The sequence below is a fragment of the Caloenas nicobarica genome, chromosome 4, assembly GCF_036013445.1.
Source record: "Caloenas nicobarica isolate bCalNic1 chromosome 4, bCalNic1.hap1, whole genome shotgun sequence".
NCBI lineage: Eukaryota > Metazoa > Chordata > Aves > Columbiformes > Columbidae > Caloenas > Caloenas nicobarica.
Genome location: NC_088248.1, coordinates 1,762,713 through 1,790,328, shown reverse-complemented (window position 1 = coordinate 1,790,328; position 27,616 = coordinate 1,762,713). Strand labels below are relative to the sequence as shown.

Below are 27,616 nucleotides of genomic sequence, written 5' to 3'. Positions count from 1 at the left end.
GCTTGCCCTTTCTGGGGAGAAAAGTGACTTCTATGCGTCGCATGAAGATTTGAGTAGCAGTGGCCGTGGGTTGTAAGGTGGAGGACGCGAGCAGAGGTGTGGGGTCGGGCACATCTGGCAGGAGTGAGGCAGGACTTCTCATAATCTTCCTGATTTGGGATAAATTGTGTGTGTGTGTGTGTTCAATAGACTTAAGACACAAATTACAGCTGCAAGTGCATCACCTCCCAAACTTAAAAATGAGCTGGGATCCTGAACCTTGTGAGAATGATCATGTTGAACTCCAGTCAATTAGCGCTGGAGATTTGGAAGTAGAAGAAAAAAACAGGTAGATGCTTGGGTGGATTTTCCAAGGCTTCGGTGGACTGAAGGGTGAGGTGAAGCAGAGGAGTGCCGCAGTCATCACTGACAGCTCCCCTACTCTAAGATGTGGTGCTCCAGGCTTTGGAGCGAGCGCTGGATGCGCGGAGTCCCGGGGGGACCAAGGACCAAGCCGCCCGGTCTCCCTTTCACTGCTCTTCCTCTCCTGGTCTGCGCCGGTGGAACAAGCGCTCCCACTTTATCCCGCCTCCCACCGAGATCGCGAAAAAGGAGGAGGGCGGGCGGGGGGCGCAAACCCCAGCCGGGGGTGGGCGGGAGAAAGCGGGGGAGCGTGGTGAAGCCTCCCTCCGCTCCTTCCTCCCTCCCTCCACCCTCCCTCCCTCCCTCCCGCGACGCATCCTCTCTCCACCCCTCGCCTCTCCCTCACACTCGCCGCCTGCGGGGCTGCCGTCGGGGGTGGTACCGCAGACCCGCTGGCCCCCACCCTCGGGGATGTGCTGAGAACGGGCAGCTCCCGCCGGGCCCCTCCGCGCCTCTCCCGCCGCCTCTCCGGCCCCTTGCCCACCGCCCCACGTCTGCTCGGAACGGGCCGGTCGCCGGTGGCGGAGGAGCCCGGCGGTAAGTGCAGCGGCGGGCGGCGCGGGGGCTTCGCCGGGGGCGGCGGCGGCTCCCGGGGCGCTGGCGGGGGGAGCGGGGTGAACGGCTCCGGCCGCCTCGGTGCTGCCCAGGGCTGGGCTTGCTGTGGCTGTGCGGCCGTAGGGGTGCGTGGGTATGCGTCTATACATATAGATAAAATGTCTAAAATACTATTTATATATATGTATATATTTCCTGTTGAGCGTCCTCCTGGGGGCACGGGGGAGAGAGGAGAAACCGGGCGCTGTGGCCGCCTTGTGCCCACGGCGTGTGAGCCGGAGCCGCTGGGTGCCGTGCGGTCGCATCGCCCTGCCCTCCTCGGTTGGTGCCTCTCTCTCTATGTATATATATATACATATATATATATAGTCAGGACGCCCTGCCCTCTCCCTCCCTCTGCAGGTGCCCGTGTATTCTTTGATACACACCCGCGGTCCCCAGGTGCCCCCGCACCTGCCCGCTGGGCGGGGACGGGCCTGGGGACCCCCGTGGTGGAGGAACCGGGGGGTCCCCCGGGGACTGTCCCCCCCCGGGCTGGGGCTGCCTCCCCCGGCTCTGTGTGCACAGGGGACACCCCCCATAGCGCCAGGGTTCCAGGTATCGTAGGCAGTTTGGCTGGAGCACAAACGCTGCCTTTCTTCGCACGCTCGTCACGAGTTAGTGGAAAGCTGCAGCAGCCCAGATGCCTTCCTAGACATCCATTCCTCCCACCCAGCCTCCGGCACAGAAAATAACAGGCAGCCGTTCTTTCTGTGTGGGTAGGGGAAGAGAAAGGACAACAGATTCGTTGAAGGGACTGTGACTTCTTGCTTCTAATCACTATTTTAGTGGTTTGGGTGTAGCGGTGGGTTGTACAGCTGCCACAGAACTCACCTGCTGGCTTTAGGGCAGTGCTTTAAAAACCTGCATCCTTGCTTTTGCTTTTTAGTGAAATCTTTTCTCAGTCCTGCTACATGCAAAGAATCCATTTAGGCAGACTCAATTTCCAGAAGAAGGACATGGGCCATGCACAAAATACTGGAAAAGTAGAATTTTCTATTTGCTCCAGTCCATCTGGGTTGTAATGGCAGTTTCTTATAACAATAGCAAGTGAACATTTGCCATTTCGAAGGCGTGTTTTAGCGGGTTTTTTTAAGTTGCGAGTTTTTCTTCAATTTGGCTTTTTCCTCTGGATGAGAGGTGGAGTATCATCAAATCACAGGGCTAAACCTTGCAACTGGCACATGGACAGAACTGTCCTTTGGCGGAAACAATGCCTTAGTAGGCAAGGAAGGGAGTTCTTGTATCAATGAACCCATCTTCCCACCAGAGCTGTGTTACGGCAACCTCTCTGTAGGATCCTGTGGAAACGGGATCCCCAAGCTCTGCTGGGATTGAGGCAACTGCTCTGGCAGCGCTGTTTAACTTATTATACTATATACACACGAATGTGAGAAAATGTAAAGGTGATTCACATAATTGTACTTATTTTCTTTCTAGTTATTTCACTGTTCTTTCTACCTGAAATACTGAGCGCGACCTCACATACAGAGAGGTGTTTCTGTATTGCTAATAGAGACGAGGATGAAAGCTAATTAATATGGGGATATAAATAATATAATTTTTAAGTATTTGTGATCCTATTCAGTTTGAATAAAATTTCCTTCCCTTTCTAGGATAAAAAGCTGAAAAAAATCTTACTGAAAGTGCACTTTTTTTTTCCCCTAGAGCTGTGTGAAGAAATTCTTCAGCCATGGACGTGTTCATGAAAGGACTTTCCAAGGCAAAGGAGGGAGTTGTAGCGGCAGCAGAAAAAACCAAGCAGGGTGTGGCAGAGGCGGCGGGGAAGACGAAAGAGGGTGTCCTGTATGTGGGTAGGTACTGCTGGGTGGTGGACCCCGCCGTTCGCAGCTGGGTCCTCAGCAGAGCTGATCTTCTGAAAAAATAATATGTGATCACTCATAGCAGACCATTGCACAAGAAACAAGAGTTGTGTCTTCCTGAGCTCCAGTTCTTTGAAGGCAAATGTTGTTCTGTCGCTGCACTGGGCTGGCGTTACTGCCTTGTGGAGCCACATCGGTAATGCCACACTGAACAAGGCTGTGAAACAGGAGGTGCCTTCCCGTACAGGTCGCTAGCTAGCACTCTGTTCAAGGAGTTTGCTAGGTTAAGGTTGGAGGGGTGCTCGGTACAATAAAAATAAATTTTAAAAAAAAATATGGAAAAGCTGAAGCGGAAGGTAACTTCACAGCATCCCTTAGAACATGTGGGTTTTAAGTGAGATTTTAAAAGAAGAAACGTGAGAGGTTAATTCAGGAACTGCGCATAAACCATGCTGACTCCTTGGCACATCGACAGTAACATTTTACATGGCGAAGTGTCACCTCTCCTCATCTTTTGAAATTAACTTCATGTTCTGTACTTACTGTTGCATTTCCATAGCAGATATTTTCCATGAAGAGCCACTACAGTTAATGAGGTAGGGCAGGTAGAACCCCAGGCAGCAAAGCAGTTGTTAAGTTACTTATTTAGGCCACGCAAGAGTCTTGCACAGAGCCAGGGATAAAATTATTTTCAAACCCCAGATCAGCACTTTGATTGCACAATTATCATCTTCACTTAGCAAGTATCGGGTTTTAGGGGATTATCCTGCAAATGCTGCAATGAAAAATTCGCGGGAAAATAACCTGCCACAACCATATGAATAAGTGGTCATTGAAAAGAAGTGATTATGGATCTATTTATCCTATTCATCAAATAAAGCTGGTCTTATAAAAGAATGGAAGGGAAAAGATGGTCTATTCTGTAGGTCATTTCGGTTTTGCTGATTTTGAGCAGGTCAGTTCTGTAAGGGATGCTGTGTGTGCCGAAGGAGATGTGCACAGGAGTCGAAGAGAAATTACCCAGAGCTGAAAAACAGACACATTTCTTTTAAATGGGAGCACTGAGGTCTCTGCAATTCCGATGTCTTTTCAGGATTCCCTCTGCCCTTGCAGGTTAGTGCTAGTCTGTAACAAATTATTTCTGCTCCAGATAGTTTGGACTACTCATTTGGAACACACTTTTCTCCTGCTGAGCCACAGCAAAGCTCAGAGCTCTTGCCAACAGGGATGGCAGTCATCTTGAAAGCTAATTGTAAGATGAGTCTATTTTAAAATGAGCGTCTGCTCATTTTCAATATGTCAAAATAGATGTTTCTCACTGTACATTGTGCTTGATATTGGAGTTATTTTTCAGGGTAGGGCTTTCTTTTTCTTTGTTTTCTTGTAGTTCCTGACCATGCTTCTGGGGTCATCGATTTCTTCGTATTAGAAACCTGTGTTGTGTGCTGAATTAATCTTCGTGCCTGACCTGTTCTCCAGACTGTGATATAATAATATTTGAACCTAGTCCTGCTCCCAAAGGCAACAGATTTTCTATTGTCTTCAGAGATGCTTTTGCTGAGGTTGAACTTTGTAGGGCAGGCTTGCTATTTACTTTAAGAATAAAATACTGAGGACAGTGGAGCCCTGAGACATGATAGGGACCCATAGGGACGGTGAAGGATCCTTCAGCAGACGCCTCCCTTTTCAGGAGGAAAGGGCTACGTGCACAGTTTCAGCCATGCAGGTAAAAAGGCCTTTGGTTGGAAGTTGTCCCCAGGAGCTCTGGCGGGTCAGCTCTTCTGAGCAGCCTTAGCAAAGGCTGGTGTGATAATCTTTTGGTTCTGTGGGCTGATTACAGTTGCAATGCAAAAGGTGGTGAAACCCCTTGATGAGCAGCGGAGGCGAGCAACACTCTGCATTAGAGCTCCTGAAGGTTTCTCCCTCCATGTATCTGTAGCTGGGTTATCAGATAGCGGTTTTGCAGGCAGATTATGCTGTGAAAGCTGCCTGACATCTTGCGAAAAAAGAGCATAACAACATTGGGCTGAGAGGGACCTGCTAATCATTTTCAGTTTCGACACTCAGCTCCATGACATTCAGCCTTCCGTTGCTTCTGGAGAATTCCTAAGCAGCGAAGTCTTTGGTCCAGATCCCCTGCGTGACATGGTCTCCCACTGAAACCAGTGGAATTTAAGTAAACCTGGAAATCATCTGGACCTTTCTGCCCAGGCCACTGTTATTTATTATGTGAGAGACTGTAACATATTCCTACCTGTTAGAAGTTCTCTTTGGCACAGGGGGAAACTTAGAGCTCTGAGGGAGAGCGGCACATTGGAGTATTAACTGGGAATCTTTTTCCCTCTCTTTGCTGAAGTCTATTCTTTCTTTCTTTCCCCAGTCCACTGTCTTTGTCCTGTTTTTTAATACCCAAGATACTGTTTAATGCAGTCTGCAGTGTGTCTTTATGCTTCCAGGTGTTTGGTTTTTCTTCCCCTAAATTCCTCTGCTGATATACTTCAGCACTGACCAGCCCAAACCACTGGCTCTGTCTTGACTTGTCCAAGCACAGCATCAGGACCTTCCTTGATGTCAAACAATGGCTTGGTCATTGATTAGAAAGGAGGACTGAGGCTCAGCCGTCCTGTGCTGCTTCGTGTACGCCATAAATTTAAAACCGTGTCTCCATATATCCTTCGAGAGCTGTTGGTGTGAAGCAGTGAGGGAACGAGTGGCAATACTTACCCCCACTTGCTCTGCAACCCGGGACTGAGGGTAAAAAGGATGCTCCTGCGTGCTCTCAGTGATGCACAGAGTGCTGCTGAGCTCTGCGAGTGCTGCCAGGGAGCTGAAGTTTTTGCTCAGTGGACTCGAGTGCATGTTCAGTGCTCAGGAACGGGAGTTTCCAGTCCGATAATTTTTGACGTGCTATGCCCTAGCAGAACAAAGGGATAGCTTACCAGGAGCAGGGCAGCCCGTGCATGAGTTGTTTACTACTCCCTGTGCTTAGCTGGCACGTGGCCTTTGAGTAGAGCAGAGCAGTCGTGACCTATTTGGCAAGACCATCCGAATTCCTCTGCTGCACTCTCTTTTTATAAGGTTTCTAATTTTCCTTTGGCAGTAGAAAAGCCAGTGGAGTAGTCAAGGGACTCGAGGGCTGTCTGATGAATAATGGGCTTCAGCACTTGGGAGCAAGTGTTTTTCTTAGACGATGATTTTGCCTTCACCCTATTTGGGCTTATGTCTCCCTGTCTTTAACCAGGTCTGACTAAGCAACCTGAATCTCAGGGAGGGCTTGCTTGGAATAGTCTGTTCGTGTCTCAAAAATCCCAGAAATGAGTGCATGCTTCTCCTTTCCTCCACAAAAATGTGTATTATAGCAAAGAAAAGTAGCATTACCATGTAGTACGATCGCTCATGAATCACCTAAGCAGTATAGGTCAGTGTCAGGTTCCTTGGTCTTTGTATTATCCCTACACTGATTCCTCTGTCCCCCTTCTTATGCAGGGTACAATGAACCAGATTATTGATATTTTGGGAATGCCAGAATGAAAGACAGCTAGTTTCTCTCAGAAACAATATGGATGACCAGCTTTCCTTCATTGCCAGCCAGGAGTCGTCCTACTGAATTCAGCTGCTGTTATTTATACGCTTGTTCTGGCTGGTCCTAATGTACTTATAGATCCTGTTGTAGCTGTGACTGCAGAAACAGCTCCTTCCATGCAAGTGTGCAGTAGTGGGGCAAATAGGATTGAGCTCTAACATATGCTGTGAGGTCTGGACCACCGCCTAGCTGGTTGTTTGCCAGTTAATGGATTTGACTATGCGTATCTCTGCTCTGTATGGCTCTGTGAGATGAGGTTTCATTAAAGAAAAGTCTGTCTTCCACTAACAGAGAGAGACGAGCATTTCTGTGTTAGTTGCAGTGTTACATCAGGGTACGTGCAGTAAGAATCAACTTGCGTGTGTCCCTCTGGAGATGGATCCATTGCAGAGTCCTCAGGGAGTTCTGTCCGGCCATCCAGCTCCTACCAGCCCCAGGGAACTCAGTACTTGCTATCACAGGTTTCCATGTTTTTAATAGCTTGGCTTGCAGACAATAACTCCAACAAGATGAATGAGATATTGGCCAGGTCTAACAATGCATTTAAAAGCATATGCTTAATATTAAGTGTTCAGATAGACATACTGTAAGCCCGAAAGGGTGTTTAGTCTCTTTTTAGAACCATCATCTGCTTGGATTCCAGTATGTGTTCCAAGGGCTTTGCTTCTTCAGGTCTCGTGGTGCCACAAGATCAAGAACCAAAGTCCTAAAACCAGTCCTTAAACATTAACACCTTGGATTTAATAAAATGGACCATTCTTTCAGTGGTAAATATTTTCAGTGAGAGAAAGCAAGCTTTTTCAGAAGAGAAAACCAGAATAAAGGGGGGAAAAGACTTCTTAGCTGTTCAACCTCTTCGTTAGCCAGTTAAGGGAACATGTCATTTTACATGATGCAACGTTATGTTTCCCCTTCCTTACCATGGATTATTATTCTGCTCGCGCTCACGGATAACAGAGCCTTTTCAATGCTGTAATCAATCAGTGCCATAAATACATGGCTTAGGTCCTATAAATTGGCACTAGTAGCAAGCAGGACATATTGATGAATGAACTTATATTTCGGTGTTTAATTGTATTATTGTAAAAGCTGAGATCTGGAGAAGAGTTGTAAATTAAGTTGTAAAGATCTTCTGGAAACCTTGGCTCTGCTCTTCTGCGAAGGCCTGTATAATCCTCCTCAGGACATTGACCGTAACACGGTTTCCATGCAGAGTCATGCGTGTGGTTTCCAAAGTGGGAGCCTTAATTAACACGGCTATTAAGAAAATGGCAATGAAGTCAGCATGTACAAAAAATAAACTGCAGAAGTGTTACCCGTATTATTCACCTTTCCACAGTCAATACATACTCGTGCCGTTGCTCTTTATTGGTGGTTTTGCCCTTTCCCTTAGATTGAATGTCTCTTTAATTAATTTTAATAATCTTAGAAAACACTGTATGCGACTGTATGTAATCTATATATTCATCCCTCTTTGTCACCCATGTACTCTTTACCAACACTTAAGAACATGTATTTTCAACCTAATATTGTTCTTTGTTCAGGTTCCAGGACCAAGGAAGGAGTTGTTCATGGTGTCACAACAGGTAAGACAATTCTCCTAATTTCAACTGCTTGCCTGCATTTAATTAACCAACCATTTAGCTGTTAAAAATTCCATGTATTTTTTTGAGAGCTCTCCAATTTATGAATGATAGGAAAACATTAAAAAATGGAGAGGCAGAAAGCAACATTCATTTTGTCAAAATGCATACACTGTTTTACAATCAAATATGTAAATTTAATATAGTTGTTTCTATGTGAGAAGGGTTTTTGAGGGATGTTCCGAATCAAAGTCAGGCTGTATTAGTATGAGGCAGGAGACTCATGAAACCAGATTCCCTAACAGAAGGAGATAACTTGCTTTTGTAGAAATAGATAAGTCAAGGGTCCTTCTGTTGTTTGCCTGTTGTCAAAGGTGAAATATTCAGTGCTGGGATGTTATAAACTAGTTGGCTTAAAAAAGTGAAGTGTTTCTTAATTTTTCTTTTTTTTCGATGAAGAACTTTCAGCTATAGAAACTGCAAGCCCAGCTTGGGTGCCGGGGTTTGTCTTGCTGTGGTCCGAGGAGGCAGAAAGGTGGGGTGTGGAGAAGAGGAACGTCACGGGGGGCAGGCTGGGGGGCACGGTGGGGAGGAGCTGGGCAGGGGGCGGGAGGGCGGCGGGCGGAGGAGCTCACAGCTGGGCAGCGGGAGGAGGCGGGGATTACTGCTGCAAACAAGGCAGGAAAATAATGTAGAAGGAGGGACTTTGAGACACACTGACTGCAGCCCGTGTGACGTCACAGAGCCGGAGTATGACGTGACCATTGCGTCACAGTAGCAGCGGGCAGGGACACACTGCGGGCCGGCAGGGGGCGTTCTCCGCGCCTCCGAGCCCGCTGATTGGACGAGCCGGGGAGGGGCGGGGTCAGCAGCCGGGGCGCGGGTGATTTACCGCGGGTGATTTACCGCGGCTGCGGCCGCCGGTGCCGGCAATCGCTGGGGTCCTGCAGAGCTCCCGGTGGTGCTGGCTCCTTCTCGGTGTCGGGGAATTGCTGGGGTCCTGCAGAGCTCCCGGTGGTGTTGGTTCCTTCTCGGTGTCCGGGAATCGCTGGGCTCCTGCAGAGCTCCCGGTGGTGCCGGTTCCTTCTCGGTGTCTGGGAATCGCTGGGGTCCTGCAGAGCTCCCAGTGGTGCCGGCTCCTTCTCGGTGTCCGGGAATCGCTGGGGTCCTGCAGAGCTCCCGGTGGTGCTGGCTCCTTCTCGGTGTCGGGGAATTGCTGGGGTCCTGCAGAGCTCCCGGTGGTGTTGGTTCCTTCTCGGTGTCCGGGAATCGCTGGGCTCCTGCAGAGCTCCCAGTGGTGCCGGCTCCTTCTCGGTGTCCGGGAATCGCTGGGGTCCTGCAGAGCTCCCGGTGGTGCTGGTTCCTTCTCGGTGTCGGGGAATCGCTGGGGTCCTGCAGAGCTCCCGGTGGTGCTGGTTCCTTCTCGGTGTCCGGGAATCGCTGGGGTCCTGCAGAGCTCCCGGTGGTGCCGGCTCCTTCTCGGTGTTGGGGAATTGCTGGGGTCCTGCAGAGCTCCTGGTGGTGCTGGCTCCTTCTCGGTGTTGGGGAATTGCTGGGGTCCTGCAGAGCTCCCAGTGGTGCCGGCTCCTTCTCGGTGTTGGGGAATTGCTGGGGTCCTGCAGAGCTCCTGGTGGTGCTGGCTCCTTCTCGGTGTTGGGGAATTGCTGGGGTCCTGCAGAGCTCCCGGTGGTGCTGGCTCCTTCTCGGTGTTGGGGAATCGCTGGGCTCCTGCAGAGCTCCCGGTGGTGCTGGTTCCTTCTCGGTGTTGGGGAATTGCTGGGGTCCTGCAGAGCTCCCGGTGGTGCCGGCTCCTTCTCGGTGTCCGGGAATCGCCGCAGTCCCACACACAGAGCTCCCGGCGGAGCCCATGGGATGTTGGCAGAGCTGGAGCGCGGTAGCAATTGCACCTGTGGGAGCTGTGACCTGGCGGGCAGGCTGCGGAGCGTCCGAGAGGAGGTGGCCGCTGGAGCTGTGCTCGGCCGGCTCTGGTGCGCGCAAGGCAGCTCAGCATGGCTGATACAGAGGTAGGTCCAGGACCTGTGTTGTGCCAGGAGGAAGGCGATGTTGGGGGGCAGGGAGGGCTGGAAGCAGGTTGCTGGAGGCAGCTGTAAGAGGAACCCTCTCAGCTACGTTTACAGAATAGCTGTGAGGCTCTGGGTGTGGTGGACAAAGCACATGGTAAGGCAGAGGAACAGAAGCCTGCGTGAGCACCCTCTCCAAGGGCACAGCCACCAGCCCCTTGCAGCATGACCTGCATTAAGACCAGCGCTGAGAAAAAACAACAGTGAGCTGTGGTCACTGGTGACTCTGTCCTGAGCAGAATGGAAACACCCATTTGCTGGTTAGATCCTCTTTTTAGGGTAGTTTTTTGCCTCTCTGGGCCTCCAATGGGCATGTCACCAGGTGACTGATGAGATTAGTTCAACCTTCAGGCTATTACCAATTCCTGATCTTTCAGGTGGGTACTAGTGAAGTTGCAACTAGAAGTGCAAGGTCAGTTAAAAGTGATTTCAGGGCCCTGGGAAGATAGCTAAAAGGTTCAGGAGCACAGGTAATACTTTCCCTGATCCTCCCAATAATGGGGAGAGACTTTAGAAGAAAGGGGTGCACCCAAGTCATCAATACCTGGCTCCAGGACTGATGCCCCTGCTAGAGCTTTGGTTTTTCTAACCGTGGAGGAGTCTTTGAGACACAGGGTATGCTATGGCCTGATGGGGAAAATGTGTCTTTGCTTGTCAGCTGGTGGGACTGATGGAGAGGGCTTTAAATGGACACATCTGTGGCCGCAGAGAATCCCATGTGAACTTAATATCTGAGTATCATCTGTGCTCTTGGTGATTCTTTTCACCAGCCTGAGGTCTGTTTCCAAGAAAACACAGGCAGTACAGTTTCAGAGCAGGTGTTCTTGTCCCTGCAGCCGTGCTGCCTCTGCAGCCTGGACGTGCCCATCACCCCCTGCGCTCCCAAAAGATTCTGACTCATCAGTGTGTCCCCCTGGAGCTGCTTGGGTGGGAAGATAGAAGGGAAATGATTTATAGGAAAGAAACAAATTTCAGAGTTTCAATAAACTGATTTGAATTTATCACACTTATGATGGTTTTGATTTTTTTTTTTTTAGCACTGCCTAATCTCTCAGTGACAACAGCACTTGAGAACTTTGAAGTTAATTCCAGATGTGTGTGTTCATGTTAGCATTTCTACACTGAAAGGGAGTAAATTTGCATTTTAAATTGATTTGCATGGTTCACTGTAGGTATGAACTGAAACCAGTAACCAACAATTTGGAGTGACTAGTAAGTGGCAAAATGAACAGAAGTCTTTGCTCTCTACAGAGCACAGGAAAGCCAAGGCTGACCGCAGTGCGTTGAATAGAACTTGTGACTTTCTGCTGCAGAATGTGTGACTTCTGGAGATATGAAGAAAGGGCATGGTCAATAAGTGTAAAGTCTTTACCCTAAGAAATTAGCAAACAAAGGAGTAGAAAAGGCTTTCTTCTTTCTTTTTTGTTCCGTTTGCAGCCCGTGTATCATTCACCTATGCTCAGATAAACTAATGCGAAGGGTAAACAAATGGCAACACTTAATATCACAACCCAAATAAATGGTTGAGAAGTCAGTCAAGAGTATCTTTAGTAATAAAACTGAACATCTTTGAAAGTCCTTCAGGTCTCAGCCTGAGACTAAACATCCATGCTCTTGTTACAAGGTTTGATATATCAGCATGTTAGACCTCAATTAAGAGAAATATTCAGAGAGATCATTACTGTAACCAGTAGAAGACTGCAGTGCAATGAGATCTGAGATGCATATATATATATATATAAAAAAAACATATCAGAGATGTGATAACAGCAACTGACACCACAAGCAAGTAAGTTAATAGAGGTGATGTTCACTGAGCTGGGATTTGTGGGAGAATAAAAATCAAGGGCTTTTGCACATGTATGAAACTTGCTGGAGCACTGGGACTCTAGTAGGGGAACTATGGGGAAAGGTCTTTCCCACCTCCTGAGAGAAACAACTGCTCTTGAATCCTGTGAGCATATATCTTTATCTGATTGCAGTATGTGTAATGAGACAGGAAATTTTAAGTAGATGAATAGAATTTTTAACAGGTTTGACAAGATTTTGTTCTGGAAGATACAAAACAGACTACAAAGCCAAACATAAGGAGAGCACATCTGTTATGTGCTGTGCCTGTGAATAGAAAATTCAGAAAGATTACTGGGAATTTTAGGCGAAGCGATGGTTGCTTCTCACCCACTTTAGGAAATGGGTAACACAAAGTGAAGCACCCAAAGGTTGGGAATAATGAGTAGTGTGCCACGGTTTGCTTCCTGCCAGCCTGTTAATCTGTTGGAAAGGAGCTGTTGAACAAAACTGGAAAATGAACAGAAGACATGCAGGCTGAAAGGCAGCGGTGAGGAGGCCTGATGCAAAAATCCAGAGGGCACGTTTCCAAAATGCAACAATACGGGCTTGCTATTGTAAGAACAGAGGAATTGCTTGGGCATGTATTTTAAAAATAATTTTTTTTTTTAAATGGCAAGTTTGTGAAGAGTTGTTGTGGCTAGCAGTAAAAACAGACTTGGGTTCACTGTTGTGATGCTATAGAGATAGTATGAAGACACTGAGAAATGCTGGTGAAGTAGTCTTGGAAATCGAACCCATTTAAATTGATGCTAATAAAGTTGATATGACAAAACTGCCTTTTGGGGCACTTGTAAGGACTGACTTGTCTCTTTTCATAGGACTAAGAGTTTGCTGGTTTTGGTAGTTGTCTGATGCACCAAGGAGTGAATGTCATGTCAAAGTTGAGGTGCAATAACGCGTTCAGTTATGTGAATAAAAATGATTCAAGAGGCTGGAGACAGTCAATGCAAACTAGAATCACAGCTCAAAATAAACGTATTCACACTTGTGCAGTCCTTTCTTACTGTCTGCATTCCAAGGCTTTCCTAGTTTTGCTATTTTTGTGGTTTTTGTGGTTTAAAACCCTTTGCCGGTGAAGGGACTGATACACCGCAAAGTGCCCAACAACTATGTGGGCTGTTGGGTCAGTTGCTTTCTGAACTCAGAAATACCAGACTGAGATGCTTCTCGCTTTAAACAAAGTAGGACCTGATTGCACCAGGTTTAGTGGCATCGAGACACCGTAAAATGAGGATACCAGGCTGTGATTCACAGGAATACAATATGTTATTTGTCAGGTCACCCTTAGAACTTCTGCAGAGGAAGCAGCTTTGCTCATTGGTTTTATGGTGTATTAGCTTGTCTATCTGACCTTCCTAATTATAATAATGTCTACTGGCCTTCAACTGTGAGTGCGTAATTCATCCATCGTGCTTATCTCCCAGGGATAAGTGTCCAGAAACGTATGGTATCAAAGGTGAAATATTTACAGTCCATTTCCTGATAAAGTAAACCACTCTTTTGTCCGACAGATGAGACAAAAAGCCCTTTGCTTCAACATGTGTCTGTTTCCCAACGCTGAATCAAGACTCAGTATCAACAGTTATGAACAACAGTCAAGCGTTTTGCTTAATTCTTTTATCTGATCATTCTTGTTCTTCTTAACACTCACAGTCATTGGTGTTCTCGTTGCATTTGCCAGAATTCCATCAGGTATCTTACAGTAAACTGTATGAACTAAAGAACCTCCAACTTACGGCTTCTTTGTAATTAGTTCTTCAGGTACCTAAGGCAACCTTATTGGCTGAAATACATATTCAAAAGTCTATTTAGTGCAGTAAGAGTAATTTCATTAAGTCAGAGAAATTCTGTGGTTTTCATCTACTTTTATAGTTCAAAATTGAAAGCAACTAGTTCTCATTTTGAATTGCTCTAGAGGTTTTGCCTTGATACCCTGTGTTACCGCATTGTCTGTAATAAGTAGGGAAAAGATATCTTCAATGCTAATAAGTTTTGCAGAGTGCTCTAGTCAGTATTAGAACTTCAGTTTCAAAGTTAGCCTTGGCATGGTCATAGTCCATGGTCCCAGGATTATTTAGTGGAATGGACAGTCTCTGTGTAGACTGACAGAAGGAAGCTGGGCAGAGCTCTGCAGAAGCTCATTTACTCTGCTTCTTGGTGCTGCAATGCAAACCAGACATCAACGAAGACTTGATGGCTTAAGATCGTTAAACAACCCAGTATTCAGATTAATTTAATTAGTTGGTATCAACTCCCTACATTCTGAACTGATTTGTTTGTGTGCACTTAATGCTTTTCCCCTGTCACTACTTAATGTAAGCAATAAAATACGTGAGACTGGAAACCTATTTTGTATTTTCATCTCCTGCTGCCAGGGTTCCAGAGCTGAAGGGTCGCCAGGCTGGAGCTTATTTCCAGAGTCGGTCTGGTAATGAGGGCTTTGATGGTGTTTGGGTATTCCTTAGAGACAGCAAAGATGATTCTCTCCTACTAGTATCAGTGCTTTTGCAAATCTGTGCTGTGTGTATGGTTTGCTGGATTTATCTTCATGGCTGTGATTTCCGAAGCAGCGCACGAGATCTTTCATGGTAACTCCTGTGTCGGCTTCCTCATGCTATGCCTGAAACCCGAGTAATCTTAAATATACTGCTTTTGTTACTACTTTTACCAGGTATCTCGTTGTTGTGCTAGTAACAGTGTTAGTGGCCTGATTAGTTTGTTGTTGCTGTGTTTGCATGTACTAAGGCTTTCCCCGGGTAATGTGTTTCTGGAAGGAGAAAAAAGACTCTGCCCAGAGCTTTCTCAAAACGCTCCAGCGGTGGGAACAGCAGCCACTGAACAGCTGCTCTTGGTGGGTGGTTGTACTTGCCATGACAGTATAGCCTGAGAAATGTGGGCTTAACAGTGGCAGCAGGAATTAGGTGGTTTATATTGCAGCATCCACCAGGCACCCAATTGCATTCTATCATTTTTTTTTATTCTTTTGAGGTTCAGGGTTTTTTAAGATCTTGAGGTAATGTCAGTTTTGTTGTCTTTTGCCTTCTCTCCCAGAAAAGGAATGAGGCAGAGGAAAAATAAAAAGCAATACCGAAACTTGCCTAACACATTTCTCTCACTCTTTTTTTTTTTTTTTAATTTCTTGGAGGATATTACTTGCCTTAAAACTTATTTTTGCAAGACGGTACTTTTTTTTTTTTTACACAGCTCTGTTTGAGATTTCTTCTAGCCGTTTTAAATAATATCAAAGCATTTAAAAGCTTGTCTCAACTGTTCCTTTGTTTCTGAAATACACCATGCACAATCAGATCTTAACATTATTTGGAAGATATAATGGGTTACAAGGACACATACTTTAAGATATATGTTTGCAAGAGCTAATGAAAAACTTCCTAAATAAATTTCCCGTGTAGAATCCAGAGCTTTTGTAATCTGTAGCTGGTAATAATGAAATGCGCATCTTCATAGACTCCTCCCCACACTTGCTAGTGTTATGTCAAACCTGCCCGAGGGCAACATTTGCTTTTCAAAACCCACATTTGATTTGATTTTTTTTTTTTTTGGAAAAAGTATGGCAATAGAGCATTGGAGGAGGGATACAGTGAAATTTCTCATTAATTTGTATCTTATTAGCATGTATAAGTTGGAAGATCTTCAGAACAGATTGTTTTTCTCTTTCTAGTTTCAGACAATGTATAGGCTGTTGTCCTGCTCTATAATGGAAGCTTCTGGTTTTAGTCGTAATAGAGATAATACTCAATTGGTTACTGATTTTTCACTTTAGTTGGAATGAGTGTTAAATGCACTGCCTCTGGTTTCAGTCAGCAGATAATTATTTGGGTCTTTAATAAAAATCCCATATTAGTCCCATGGTTTACTTTTCTAGCTTTTTCCTAATAGTTGTTATTTGATGTCGATCACAGCAGTCTGTGCTGTGTGCCCTGTGATATGGACAGATGATGCTCTTTATGTAAGGAATTAAAGAAATCTAATTTATCCATAGAAAGTCTGCCTCAAAAAGTCTCTGAAAGCATGGCCATAAAGGGTACAAATAGAGCTACAAATACATTCTGTGGATCAGGCAGGATTTGGGCTGGATTAGTTAGAATTACAAAGCTGTATGCTGGATGGTTTTGAAGAGCAGTCCCTTGTTTAGATGAGTAAATGTGTTGGGTTTTTTGCTTGGTTGGTTTTTTTGTTTTCTGGAAAACTAGACATTTAACTTTAAGGCATGAAGTCACCCCATCTCTTTTCTTAGAGTGGTTTCACTCTAGTGCAAGCTGCTGCCAGAAAGAGCCCTTGGGATGAATGAGCAGAAAGAGCCCAGTAATGTTCTGAAAAGTAGAATGGCAACCACTGATGGTGTATGTAGGCTAAATGAGTTCTTGTTTCCCTGGAGCTTAGAAGTGAGCTATTAATTCAGGTTGCTTTGGCGTCTTCAGCATTCATTCTTTTTGTAGATTAGTATGTTATGGATGGACACATCAGCAGTAGGGGCAAAAACCTCAGAGAGCCAGATGAAAGGTTGTATTGGAAATTCTCTGGTTGAACAACAGTAGCTGCATATTGATCAAGCGTATTTTAAAAAGTAAAAGAATAATCAGTGGCTTTTGTGTCTAATGTAAAAAAAATAGTCTTCCATGCCATATAACATGGAAGTGTTTGGACTAATTGAAATGCACTTCCAAACCAGGATATATTGAATGCAATTTTTGTACGTTACACAGTGAGTTGGGCATAATAAGAGCCCTTAAGTAATGACTTTTGTTCCCTAAAGTACAGGTAGACGTGAACGAAAATGTCAAATGTCTTTCATGTGAAAGAAGCTGAGCCACAAATAGGCTTATTTTTACTTCTGCCACTCCAGTGTTATCAGATGGACAATCTCATTTCTTAAGATCCACTCTGGGGTACACAATGTGTAACGGCCTTATGGCTCCTCGTGATGTTGAGCTGTCAGTCATAGATATGATTCTCTGAAAAACTTAGAGCTCCCAGAACCATAATGTGTTTTTCCATCTTCTGCTTCTCCTCAGTGGCTGAGAAGACCAAAGAGCAAGTGTCCAATGTTGGGGGAGCTGTGGTGACAGGAGTGACAGCGGTGGCCCAGAAGACGGTGGAAGGAGCAGGGAACATTGCTGCAGCCACCGGCTTGGTCAAGAAGGATCCGCTGGCCAAACAGGTGCGTTTCTTAAGTCTTTTCCAGGATAAGTGAACGATGAGCGGCCTCTCTGAGTGGTGGGGGCAGATGTCTTTTGCATTTGTCAATGGTATGAGCACAGGATGCTCTGTGTAACGCTAAACAAAGAGCAAAGAAAATTTATTTTGTTTATAACTTGTATTTTGAGTGACTTGCACGATCTGGGACCTTGAGTAAGACTGGGCATGGGACTTACTATTCTGAAAAGTCTTTGCAAATTTGGATCACGGTTTGAAGTGTGATCTAGTGGTGATTCTGAACTCGGCAGCCTCTGGCTGGGGGGCAGCTGTAGGATCTCTGTACAGTTGAATGGGAAGACAACTGTTTTTCCAAAGAACTCAGGATTGAAAAGCAGCCCACTAGAGCTGCAAGGTCAGAGAACCTTAGGTTTAACAGCACAATCGTATCTTCTGCAGATGAAGAGCAGAAGCGATCGTGTACCAGTCCACTGACTGGTTAGATGTTAATACATTGCATTTAACGTCAAGATCTAGCTGGAGAGTTGCTATCTTCCATGACTATAGTGACACGAACTCAAAAATGTCTGCAAACTATTCTGAACTCTTTGGATTAAATTTGGTCTAGCTCATCATATAAAACACCCCGTAGATATCTTCATTTCAGCACCGAGGTGAACATCAAGTATTTGCACAATACCAAGAGTTTTGTTGCTGGTGCACTGCAGTCATCTTCTCCCACTTACACTAGAAGAAAAGTGGCCCCAGACAGCTGGTGGGAACGGTGCTTTACAAAATGTGTATAGTGTTGTTTGGAGACAAAAATAACCCAGAAGAGACAAATGACCTGGTTTTGTGCTGTTTTCTCTATGAACATAGAAGGGTTAGAAAAAAATAGGATTATGAAGAATATTAGTATTTGCACAAAAAAATATGCATGTCATATGCATTTAGTGTGAAGAAGTTCTATGGTGTATCTTATTTCCAGTTAGTGCCCAGAAGAGCTATTAAATTCAATCCTCAGAGAGTCACCTTTGTCTGTTGTTGGAGTGTATTCCTGTCTGTCTGACAAATCCTCTTGGTGCTTTAGTTTGGGGGAAAAGGAATATTCCATTGTGGTGGGCATTCATGCCACTGTGGCGGATTGGTCTTGAAAACGTCTCGCAGGCGGTTTTGTTCTCTTTCAAAGCCGTTTTCCTGAGGGGTTTTTTAGTTCTCTTTTTGTTCAGCTATAAGTAAAATGTTGCATTTTATGTGGCCATGGCCCACTGTAAAAGCCATGTCGAAGATTTGCAAAATCGAGTTATCTAATAAAATGCCAAGGGATACGCCAGCATCGTGTGGCCACAATAGTCTGTATACCTGGTTTCTGCTAAAGCTCTTTCATAGTTTTATGCTGTGGATATTTTTTTCAGCTTGTAGCTGTTCAAACTCAGTGTCCTAAGGGTCACCATTGCTGTAATATGCAATTACCTACTTTAGGATTTACCGCACCTAATATTTTTTATATTAATGTATGCATATAGATCCTTATTTTAAAGTGTGAAGCAAATATCTGCTGGCTTTCATTTAATTCTGTTTTGTATATTGTAAAGCTTTAATATGAGTCATGATGTCTGCAACAGAATAGAACCACATCTGTGAAATTAAAGAACATCCATAATGTACATGCATATTATTCCAGAGCCCTATAAATAGCATCATTATTCTGAACGGGTGCTTTGTTCTTCAGATATGCCAAACCATTCATTTGATTCTTGATACTGGTATTTTTAGACTGAGATTCTCAGTCATCTCTGCAGTGTGGCCATCTAGCTGATCAGTATCTGCGGCTCCTAGCGGAGTACATCAAAATTCAGTCACGTAAAGATATTCTACAGCCTCGTGTTTTTGCATTCCTGTGCAGAATGACAGTACATGAGATTGATTTTGCGTGGGTTTTCTGGGTAAACCAACAGTTGGCTGGGGACCAGGCGCACACATTCAGAATGCCAGTGGGGCACGGGTTCCTTGTAGGAAATAGGGTGGGTTTTTCTGAAACAAGGTGCCAACCAGGCATACAGTCAAAATGGGCAATGTAATTTTGTGTATTTTATCTCTGTAAGGTTATGTCTCTTAAGGCTATGGTATCTCCAGTCTAAACTGGGAAGAAGAGAGCACAACTAGCAATTCCTCGAGCTTGAGCATGGCTCGCAATGCCTTTGGCAGATTATTTTTCCTATAGACATCTATTTGGGATTGTCCTAAAGCAAATGTCTTTGTCTCCCCTGTGCAAGATGCACAGTGTAAGCAAGTCATGGGATTTGGCAAGGAATTGCAAATGAAGCTTATCCATAAAAGCAGATAGTAGCATGATTACAGGCTGTTTTTTCCACAGAAGGCTAAAAGGTATTGGCCATTAATCTATTATTAGTTGGCTTCTAAACTTGTGAGAAATGATTTCTTCCAGTTCACATGGACCCGTGTAATTGAGTCCAAATCCTCAACTGAATGTAGCGATCGGTGACCTCCTGAGGTCCCTTCCGACCTGAATGGTTCTGTGAACTGCTACAAACTCAGCCTCCGTGCGAGCGGAGGAGTTTGCTCGTTTGCCATCAATTCCAGAATCAGGGACTGTGCAATCCACACAGTCGGCTGTTTCCAAACGCGGCCGGAAGCCCCTCGAAAACTGACGGTCATCCTGGGATCTGCTGCTGCTGATCTGCTCACCTGGGCGAAACAATGCATAAGATTATCCAGCTTACAGTTCTTTCATGCATTGACAGCATTGCTCAAAAATTACTTCTGATGCACGCTGGTGCTGAGCATAGAGCCTATTCAAAACGGATTAACTCTTTATAAACAAGTTGTAAATTGGAGCCTGATTTTAAAATCTGTCCATAATAACGCCGTTGTTTGTGGTCACTGGGACTCTTCCTGGAAGCAGAAAAGAAATTGCTTCTCTTTTTCATGCTTTCTTCTCTCTGTTAAGAGGAGACAAACTGAAGGTACTGGGCTATACAGCTGAAACATCAGTTTTACATTTATTCTGAGCATGTTTGATTTCTGTGTACAGTGTGAGTGTGCTTCTAAATTAATCGAGGGAAAAAAAGGCAAGATTAATGATAATTACATTTACTGTAGAAATGAACGTGTTTTTTCCTAAGTTAAGAAAGCTGTGAAATCCTTTGAATATTCTATCTTCAGCTCAGCATGAGCATATAGATCCAGATAGGACAAAGGGCTACTAGCTAGTAAATATCTAGTGTATAATATCACCTGAGAGCAAAATATGGATTATAAAGTTTATTCTTTTCAGATAGGTAATTAACTAATTGGAGTTCTTAACCTCACTAAATTAACGTCTCTAGCTTCTCAAGCTAGATTCTGTAGCTTCTCAAGAATAAATGTGTTGGTAAGTTCTATGATTTTCATGGTGGTTAATTTTGTACCGTTCTAGCACCAAAATCCCCAGTCAAGCTGAAACCTCAAGGTAGTTTGAGTACCATGCAAAGATGTATTTGGACAGATTTTCTGTACTGTAGATCTTACTAAAGTTAACAGAGTAGCAGGGCTTGTCCTGACCATCTTTAGGATCGATATGATCTTTATGGATTGTTTTTAGTATCTATATGCGCTAAATCCTTTTTCTTTCTAGAGTGCCTCTTAGTTGAACACATTTATAGTAAATAGCACCGTAACCACAAACATAAAATTGCAGCAGCGGATAATGTATAGATAGGTAATATAATTATAGAGCAGGTAATACAGCTCATTGGTTTAATTACCAAGCTTTCAGGGAAAAAGAAGGCTGTAAGTAAAAGACTGTCAATTTAGACATTAGGCTTGGGGTTTTTTTTCCCATGTAAAATATTATTTAACTAAAAGCCTTTGCTAATCGTGTTTAATATGAAAAATCATTTAGAAGAATGAAAGCCATCTGGTACAGGTACACAGTATTTCTTGTCTTACTACTTTTCTTGGTCGGAACAACTCGTCTCGTGAACGACGACATTTTTCCATTGACCACTCCCCAGTGTTTAGAGCCAGGGTGAATCCACTTCAAGGAAGCACCATAATCCAATATACCAGCGTACAGGAGCCTTTTTTGCCCTTGTTACAGGGGAGCTCTGTGAGACACGGTGTGCTGCTGAGAATAAAGACATGATGAAACACCCTGTAATTTTGCTGAAATTAGAGCAACTCAGTTTTGATGAAGATACCAAGCATCCCAGCGTACTCCAGCCAGCTATTATTTTTTGATTTGGGCAATCTTGCTAGGAGCAGGGATGCAAATCCTGGAAGCACCTCTGAAGATTTGTCTCTCTTTCAGTGGCAGAACAGAGGTTTCTTTTCTACTTTATTAAGCGCCTGTTTTGAAATGCAAGAGAGACCTCATCTTTCAAAGATTTCTGGTTTGTCTTGTTGCAAACTGAGATTCCCAAGTGTTCCCAAAAAGCAGGTGTTAGTTATCAGCTGTAGTTTGAAAAAGAGAAACAAAAAAGCTGAATATGAAATATTTATATTTTGCATTTTAAAAATGCAGAGATCTGTGTAGAAAACTTATGTGGAAATAACTAGAAACTCAAGACCAACATTTGGCTTTTACTGAAGTTTCCTTCGTTAGCAGTCCCTGAAGTTTAAATGCAGAACACAAAGTCCCCAGCACCGCTTTAGTAGCCCCCTTGCTACCCGCATGTGATATAAATGCTTTGCTTAGTACTTGAAAAAGTTTACAGGCATTTTCTCATTTTGCCTCCTTTTATCTTTTTGAGATATAGTTTGCATATTTTATTTCCTACTGTGCCATAATACTGGCATGCCACATGGAAAATTTTTGAAACTTTTAAAACTGACTTTTTTTAATGCATTTTTTTGTGAATAAGGTTCCAGAAACAGGTGAAATCGTGGCAAAATTTTGGTTTAGGTGGAACCGTGCATTTTGATAGCATATGAATATCTCCCAGTTTTCTGACCATCTTTACACCGGGTATACTCCACAGAGTACTTGCCTTGTTGGAGGGTCACTGTTCCCCATCTTCTTTCCAGCCTGTAGGTGGGCTGATTAATCTTGAAAATCTTAGCTCAAAGATATCCAATTTAATTTTTCAGGAAGGGAGTTAGGGAGTTTTTCCACTTTTCCATTACATTTTATGCTGTTAGGCACTTGATGTCCCAAAAGGCCAATAGACCCCGGCGAAAAGCAGGACACTAAGTGTGAGTTACATGAGACTTAAGCTGCTGTTCTTTTGGGCGAATAAGCAGGTTTATTCATCTCCCTTAGAGCTTATTATGAGGAAAAAGTCAAGCCTTGAATTGAGCAAAGAAACTTTGGTAAGTGACGTGGCAAATGCAGAAATAGCCTTCACCCCATTAACTTCTGGGGTTGGTGCTTTTCTGTAGGCACTGCAGGGCAGGCTGCGGGGTGCGGCAACATCTAGTTGCCCTCCTCAACTACTTCTTGCTTTTTATGGCTCTAATACAAGGTCACAGTAGAGGATGGAGAAGTTTTTGATTAAATATGTGTAATCTAGATCCCCAGCAAGCCTGCCAAGCAGCCAGAGGTCCAACCCTCTACACCGGAGCCAAGCAGTGATGGTTCTCGTAGGATAATTCGTGGACAGTAAATCATCCTCAAGGGACCCAAAGTGGTTTAGGTGATGTATAGAAAGCCCGCTCAGGTAGTCACAACATCGATCAGACAAAGCTTGCTTTCCGCTTTCTATTTAAATCATAACAAGTGAACAGCACATAGTTTGAGATAGGTTGTACCTTTTCCCTCACCGTTCTATTTCTTGATCTACGCATGGTGTATGAGTGACTACTGCAAACCAGAAAGGATTTTCCGCAGCAATTAGTGATGCTTCTTTTTCTTCATGTATGTAGATGGACTGAGAGTGGAAGAACGAGAAGAGAGATTCCCCATTAGGGGATCCACGTAGCTCAGGATCTGCATCACAGCAGACCCCTCTTAAGAGAAAGCATTTTTTAGCTGTTTCTTTGAACTCATGAAGGAAGCGGGACTGTCAGTGAACTGACGTATGTCTTTGATTGTAGTGTAGCTGGATTGATTTATTTTGGTAGGGCCTTTCTTACTTGTCTCAGAATTAATGTTGTAGTATTTTATTAAAACATCCATAACAAATCAATTCTCTAAAGCTAATCCATATTCTCGAAACAGGAAACTTGTGATTTATTATAAATCATAAGGTACCCATAGGTAGGTGTATTAAGGTTTTCAATCTGCTTTACGTACACAGTCAATTCTCCCCCTCGTGACAGCGCACATAGTTTTTGGATGGGAAAGCTCAGGATTCGTTTAGGTTGTACAGAGGTCCGAATGTCAGCAGTCTTGTCAAATTGCATTACCATCCTATATGAATGCTCTGCATTGGAATGCAAGTGTCTTTGAGTCAATGATTTGTAACTTATTTCCAAAATAAATTCAGCAATTTAATTGAGGCCACGTAATGCAGTTTCATTAACACGGTTCTGTTTTCCCCTGGTGTTTCCACATGGGCAAGCCCCGTGTATGTGGCTTGGCATATGGTGATACTGCCCAACACCACCGTAAAACCAGCACAGAGTGCCTGAAGCAGACTCGGAGGTTTACAAGCAGTTTTATTTGGTGAAACATGCTAAGGATGCCCACGGAAAACAGGTTGATAAATAGGAAGGCCATGGAAGCCACAAAGGCAGTGAGGAAATGCCGTGGTTTTCTTCTACCTTTCCTTTGCTTTATGGTAAGATCTTACCTGTCACTTCTCGACGGGTATGTGCAAGTTCTGGTAGCATGAGACATGAGTAGCTTAATTTTATTTCACTCCAAACACTGCTATCTGGAATATTTAAAATTAGACTGGGTAAGACAGAGATGAATACGCACAGAAAATCACAATACTCAGGAAAAAACAGATGGTGAAAGATGGGTGACTCCAGGTAGGAGTGCTGGAGTTTCTGTGTGTGTTGAAGTGCTGGGAGGATTTTGAAAAGCAACCTGTGTTTCGCCTCCCTGGTTAGCAGAGAAAATGCCTTTCCTGCTGTGGGGCATGTTGACGGTTTCTTTTCTCAGAGGGCAAAATAACAGCGTTTAAAGAAAGACCACGTTTTCTCTGTCAAAGCGTTTCCATGCGTTGACATCTGTGACTCAAGCAGAAGAGTTGAGTCACAAGGGAAGAAAACTTGTGTGGTTATTTATCTAAATATCCCGGAGGTTATTGCTCTTCATTAATTCATGAACAAATTTGAGTTTAATGTAAAGGTCTTGTGAGTTTTCCTGGTTTCCTAAGGGCTTTCATGCTGTGAGATAACATTTTAGCGCAGACGGACGTTCTGGTTGTACCTGCTGCCTTCGCTATTTCTGACCATAATTCCTCCACAGGCAATTAGGAACACATTAAGTTGAGGAGCTTTTGGGTGGCATCATATTTCTTTTTGTTTTCTAGCAATTGCTCAACCACAGATTTAGCTTTGATTTTGGAGGAATAAGTTGCCCCCATCCTTAAACTGAATATGCCAATCTCACTTGATCTCCAAGAACAAGAATTGTTTGCTAGCTGATAGGACGGTGAACACATTCTCCACTAGGAATTGTTCATATGTCATGATAATGAGATAGTATTTGTAATATCTACAGATAGCAGAACACAATTTTTCTTTTTTTTTCCTTTAACTTGTGAAGGAGAAGCAAAAGATCCTCCCCGTGCTTTTACCAGGAGAGTGACTTTTGCATTTATGTTTGTTTGCAGTCTATGCTCTTTTTCCTCCCTCTTGTGTCCCTTCCACCTCCTATATCCCTGAACTCCGATTTCTAACCAGCCTAATACGCGTCCACAGCACATTCCAGGCTGCTGTGTTTGTGTCCCCAGCGTGTGTGTGGTCACTGCATTATGCAGGTGTCCCAGGCCAACGTGGGGCCGGTTCTGTTTCACGGTGTCCCAGTCTTTGCTGTGCATCCATCTGGGGGATTTTGTGCAGTATTCAACAGATATTTTATTTTTTTCCCCTGCTCTCTAAATAGTTGCCAATCCAGTGTTAAATATTCAGGAAAGTGCTGCTTGCAGAGAGGAACGTGTTTAAGTTCTTTTGTAGATTATTCATATTCATGCCAACTATTCCTGTTCTTGCCTGCTGTTGGGTGAAACGTTCGGCTGTTTTGGATGGGAGACAGTCGTATGGAGCCCATGATGGTTGGCCGGGCTTAATAGTGGCATTTTTGGGCAACTTAAGGTGTGGGTTTCACAAACCTGCAAACATTGCTGGGTTACGATAGTGGTCTCCTTAGCATCTTCTCATGTTTCAGCGTTCCTGTCCTCTGCCAGCCAAGATGAAGCATGTGAGCTTTGGAAGTTAGGGAGCTTAAATGTGATTCATCCAGTGCCTACCTGCAAGTCGTCATCTTCAGAGGGTTTGTGCATGATATCAGACATTTGCTGGTATTGTAAAAACCAAACATCATGGATGGCAGATTATTTTAGCTAGTGGTGGAAGCTGGTGGTGCTGAAGTGACGCCGTGGCCAAGCGCTGCGATGTGCGTTTGTCTGCCAGCCTCTGTTCAGCAAAGTGCTGCAGTGGGACGCCTAAAAGGTACGATGGCGAACGGAGCTGCTGGGGTGAGGAGGGGTTTATAAACCTCAAAATGATTCAGGACTGAAGCGTGCGGGAAATACCTCTCTGTGGAGAAATGGCTTAATCTGTATTTTCAGGATGTCAATCCAATGTCAGCATCTAAAAAGAAAAAACCAAAAAGAAAAACAAAACACCTACGGGTTAAGGAGAGGGAGGAGGAAAGCAAGCAAGCAAGAAGGCACAATGACTTTATTAGGATTACCTCTTTACTGGCAGTGCCGTCACTACTAGTAGTAGAAAGGAAGTTTGTATGAGGACTAGTGATAATCAGCGGATAGCAGTGGCATGTGGTAAACACCATTTTGGTGGCTGTTTTGACCACTGATAGAACTTCCTAAAGTATCTATTGGTTAATAGATAAAAGCTTGTACGTAGCCTACGGGTATCTGAGACTTCTCCAAAGTTGCTGGCACGTAACTAAAGTGAAGCGATGACCCATCTTTTCTACAGTAAACTATCATTAACCTGTCTGGCTCTCACCTGTGTTAGGTATGTCCCTTAGAGAAAGTTAACTGGCCTGTATAAGGATTATTGGTAATAATTTCTTGGTTTTCAAGTACTTGTCTCAAAGCATGTGCTTCAAAAGCTTCTGTAATATATCTGCAGACTGGAATTTGTTGCTGGAGAAAGCTACATTGATTGTCTCAAATACACCTGAAAATTTAGGTTACAAATCTTTTTTTTGCCGGAGGCTTGTCTACTGTGAAACATTCCGTGTGAGGAAACCGGAGGTGTAAGCTGCTAAAGTTGTCCTGTAAAAAAAACCTGATTTTTGCAAGAGTGAATCAGGCAGAGAACCCAATTCTGGAACGTATTGGACATACTGATTGCCCTCCAGGCTTTTGGTGTCAGCTTTCTTCTCTGGGGCTGTGAGACAAAGCAAAGGCTATATACTTTTTTTTGTCCGACCTCTGCTGTACCTTTTCATTGTGAAACGTAATCCTTTCTTCATGTGCTATTACATGTAAAGAAGATAAGGGATTTTCTTTTCTCACTAATTCCCTGTGATGGTATTATAGCCCAAAGAATGCACTCTGGTGCAAATGTACGTGCACAGCCTTGGAGTGGTGTGAAAAATTCAATTAGTGTGTCAGGGTGGCTGCTGCCCCTGAGAAATGTGTTTGTATCCATCTAGACAGTATTTCTAACAGGGAGTCTTCATTCAGATTGAAGAAGGGAAGATGCCAGTGGTTGAAACAAACAATCACATCTAAAGAAATCTATTTGTAGAAATGCAAAATATGCTTGGGGAAGTAAATTAGAAGGGCAACTGAGCTGGGGTAGAGAACACTTTTAAGACCTGGAGCTTTTCCTAATTTTTTGTGAGTGTCTTCGGGAAACTGTAAAACCTGTTAGCAGCTCTAGTATTGAGAACTGGCTACCAGCTTCTGATTGCTTCTAATGTGAAGTATTTATAATTAATTAAGCTAATAGTTTATAATCAGTTAATATTTTAAAGGTGTTGAAATGTGTGGTTTAGTTCTGAGCATGTATGGCATTGTATGCAGTCACTGGAACTGACCAAAACCCCAGTTTGGTAGAATGTGTCTTTGATTGAATTTATAGATGATAATGTGCACTTGAAACACCTATGCTTTGCCTAGTGAATATACTTATGGCAATTAAAAATAATAACATTACACTGTGGCATTGAACACTTCAGTTTATTACTTAACATCCAGCATATCTTAGAATTGCACTCTAAGACGTTTGGTTAACCCCCTTCTGACTTAGCTCGTGCTTTGTGTAGTTGATCTGAACAAATGCTGCTTTTCAGATCCCTAGTGGCATCAGTTTTAATGGCTGGATCACTTTTAATTTTGTGCTTACAATATTTAATCTTACAAATCCCTCAAGATATAACTGACAGAGTTCAGATAGACATACTGTATGTAAACGATTTTTGTAGAGAAAGATCAGAGATCAAACAGAGCTGGA

The 27,616-nt window shown here is 44.0% G+C and overlaps 1 protein-coding gene across 1 annotated transcript in view; it reads left to right on the top strand.

Annotated features, from left to right (window-relative positions):
- Window positions 1-743: 743 nt before the first annotated feature.
- Window positions 744-27,616, top strand: part of SNCA (synuclein alpha) — a 53,102-nt gene continuing 26,229 nt past the window's right edge. Inside the window, exons 1-4 of the mRNA XM_065634222.1 lie at window positions 744-939; window positions 2,665-2,810; window positions 7,947-7,988; window positions 16,951-17,096. Coding sequence (XP_065490294.1) covers window positions 2,690-2,810; window positions 7,947-7,988; window positions 16,951-17,096 — 309 coding nt within the window. The 5' untranslated portion in view covers window positions 744-939; window positions 2,665-2,689. The remainder of the gene's footprint in view (window positions 940-2,664; window positions 2,811-7,946; window positions 7,989-16,950; window positions 17,097-27,616) is intronic.